Source organism: Mandrillus leucophaeus, unplaced genomic scaffold (assembly GCF_000951045.1).
Source record: "Mandrillus leucophaeus isolate KB7577 unplaced genomic scaffold, Mleu.le_1.0 Scaffold1186, whole genome shotgun sequence".
Taxonomy (NCBI): domain Eukaryota; kingdom Metazoa; phylum Chordata; class Mammalia; order Primates; family Cercopithecidae; genus Mandrillus; species Mandrillus leucophaeus.
This window is the reverse complement of record NW_012100165.1, coordinates 153236-154832: the sequence shown is the minus strand read 5'-3', so window position 1 is coordinate 154832 and position 1597 is coordinate 153236. Positions and strand designations below refer to the sequence as shown.

The following is a 1597-nucleotide window of genomic DNA, read 5'->3' as shown; positions in this document are numbered from 1 at the left end:
CGTGCAGTTCAGTAGTGTTAAGCTCATTCACAGTGTTGTGCTGCCCTCATTACCATCCATCTTTAGAACCCTTCTCAGCTTGCCAAACTGATGCTGATGTTCTATACCCATTAAACACCAACTCCCCATTCCCTCCCCCCAGCCCCTGGTGGCAGCCATTCTAACTTCTGTCTGTGTGAATTTGACTCCTCTGGGTATTTCATAAAATGGAATCATGCACATACCCTTCTGTGACTGGCTTATTTCACTTAGCATCATGTCTTCAAGGTTCATCCATGTTGTAGCATGGGTTAGGAGTTCCTTCTTTTTTCAGGCTGTGGAATATTCCAGCATGTGTATATGCCACGTTCAAAAATATCTGGTCATCTGTTGGTGGACATTTGAGTTGCGTCTGCATTTACTATGAGTAATGCTGCTATGAATGTAGGTGTACAAATATCTCTCCAGGTTCTTTTGGGTATATGCCCAGAAGAGGAATTGTCAGATCATATAATTCTATTTTTTAATTTTTGAGGAACCATGATAATTGTTTTCCCCAATGCCTATACCACGTGGTAAAACATTCCCACCAATACAGGACATGGGTTCTAGTTTCTCTACATCCTTGCCAACACTTGTTATTTTCTGGTTTTTTGATAGTAGCCAGTCTAGTGGGTGTGAGAGGGTTACTTTCAGGTTCCTTAAAACATTACTCTTTTGGTGATAGATACTATAATGATATAGTAACAGACAATCTAAATAAGAATTTTTTCTCTCAGCAGACTGAATCTGGTGTTTTGGAGAGAGATGTGGATATACAAGAATTTAATCTAGAAAAGGTATGTACTTTGAGATTGTTAAATTATTTATAATTAACTTTATTTATGATATTTGTTTATAAATGTATGTTTGTATTAAATTTATTGTAAGTTTATAACATGACATGCAAACTGTGTAGTATAAATGTTAGATATTATAAAAATTAGCAGTTTTTTGTTTTTGAGATAGAGTTTCACTCTTGTTGCTCAGGCTTGAGTACAATGGCGCCATCTCGGCTCACTGCAACCTGCACCTCCTGGGTTCAAGTGATTCTTCTGCCTTAGCCTCCTGAGCAGTTGGGATTACAGGTGCCTGCCACCACACCCAGCTAATTTTTTGCATTTTTAGTAGAGATGGGATTTCCCCATGTAGGTCGACCTCAGGTGATCCCCCTGCCTCGGCCTTCCAAAGTGCTGGGATTACAGGCATGAGCCACTGCGCCTGGCCAAAATTAACAGTTTTATAATATCTAAAAATGAATATTTTACATGTCTAAAAGTTGGGAAAATGGTTAAGCAAATCATACTGCATTCACTTTTTTGTTTTGAGACAGTCTCCCTCTGTCACCCAGGCTGTAGTGCAGTGGTAGGATCTTGGCTCACTGCAGCCTCTGGCTCCTGGGTTCAAGTGATCCTCCCACTTCAGCCTCCCGAGTAGCTGGGAATACAGGCATGTGCCACCACACCCAGCTAATTTTTGTATTTTTAATAGAGGTGGGGTTTCACCATGTTGGCCAAGCTGGTCTTGAACTCCTGACCTCAAGTGATCTACCTGGCTCATCCTCCCAAAGTGCTGGGAT

At 40.8% G+C, this 1597-nt stretch overlaps 1 protein-coding gene across 3 annotated transcripts in view; it reads left to right on the top strand.

The window, feature by feature from the left end:
- Window positions 1–1597, top strand: part of LOC105528812 (chromosome unknown open reading frame, human C1orf131) — a 26300-nt gene that overhangs the window by 12529 nt on the left and 12174 nt on the right. For 2 of the 3 annotated variants that reach the window (XM_011965731.1, XM_011965710.1), the window contains one exon: window positions 762–818. In XM_011965731.1, coding sequence (XP_011821121.1) covers window positions 762–818 — 57 coding nt within the window. Of the gene's footprint in view, window positions 1–758; window positions 819–1597 lie in introns of all 3 variants that reach the window. The other variant, XM_011965720.1, reaches the window with a different exon arrangement.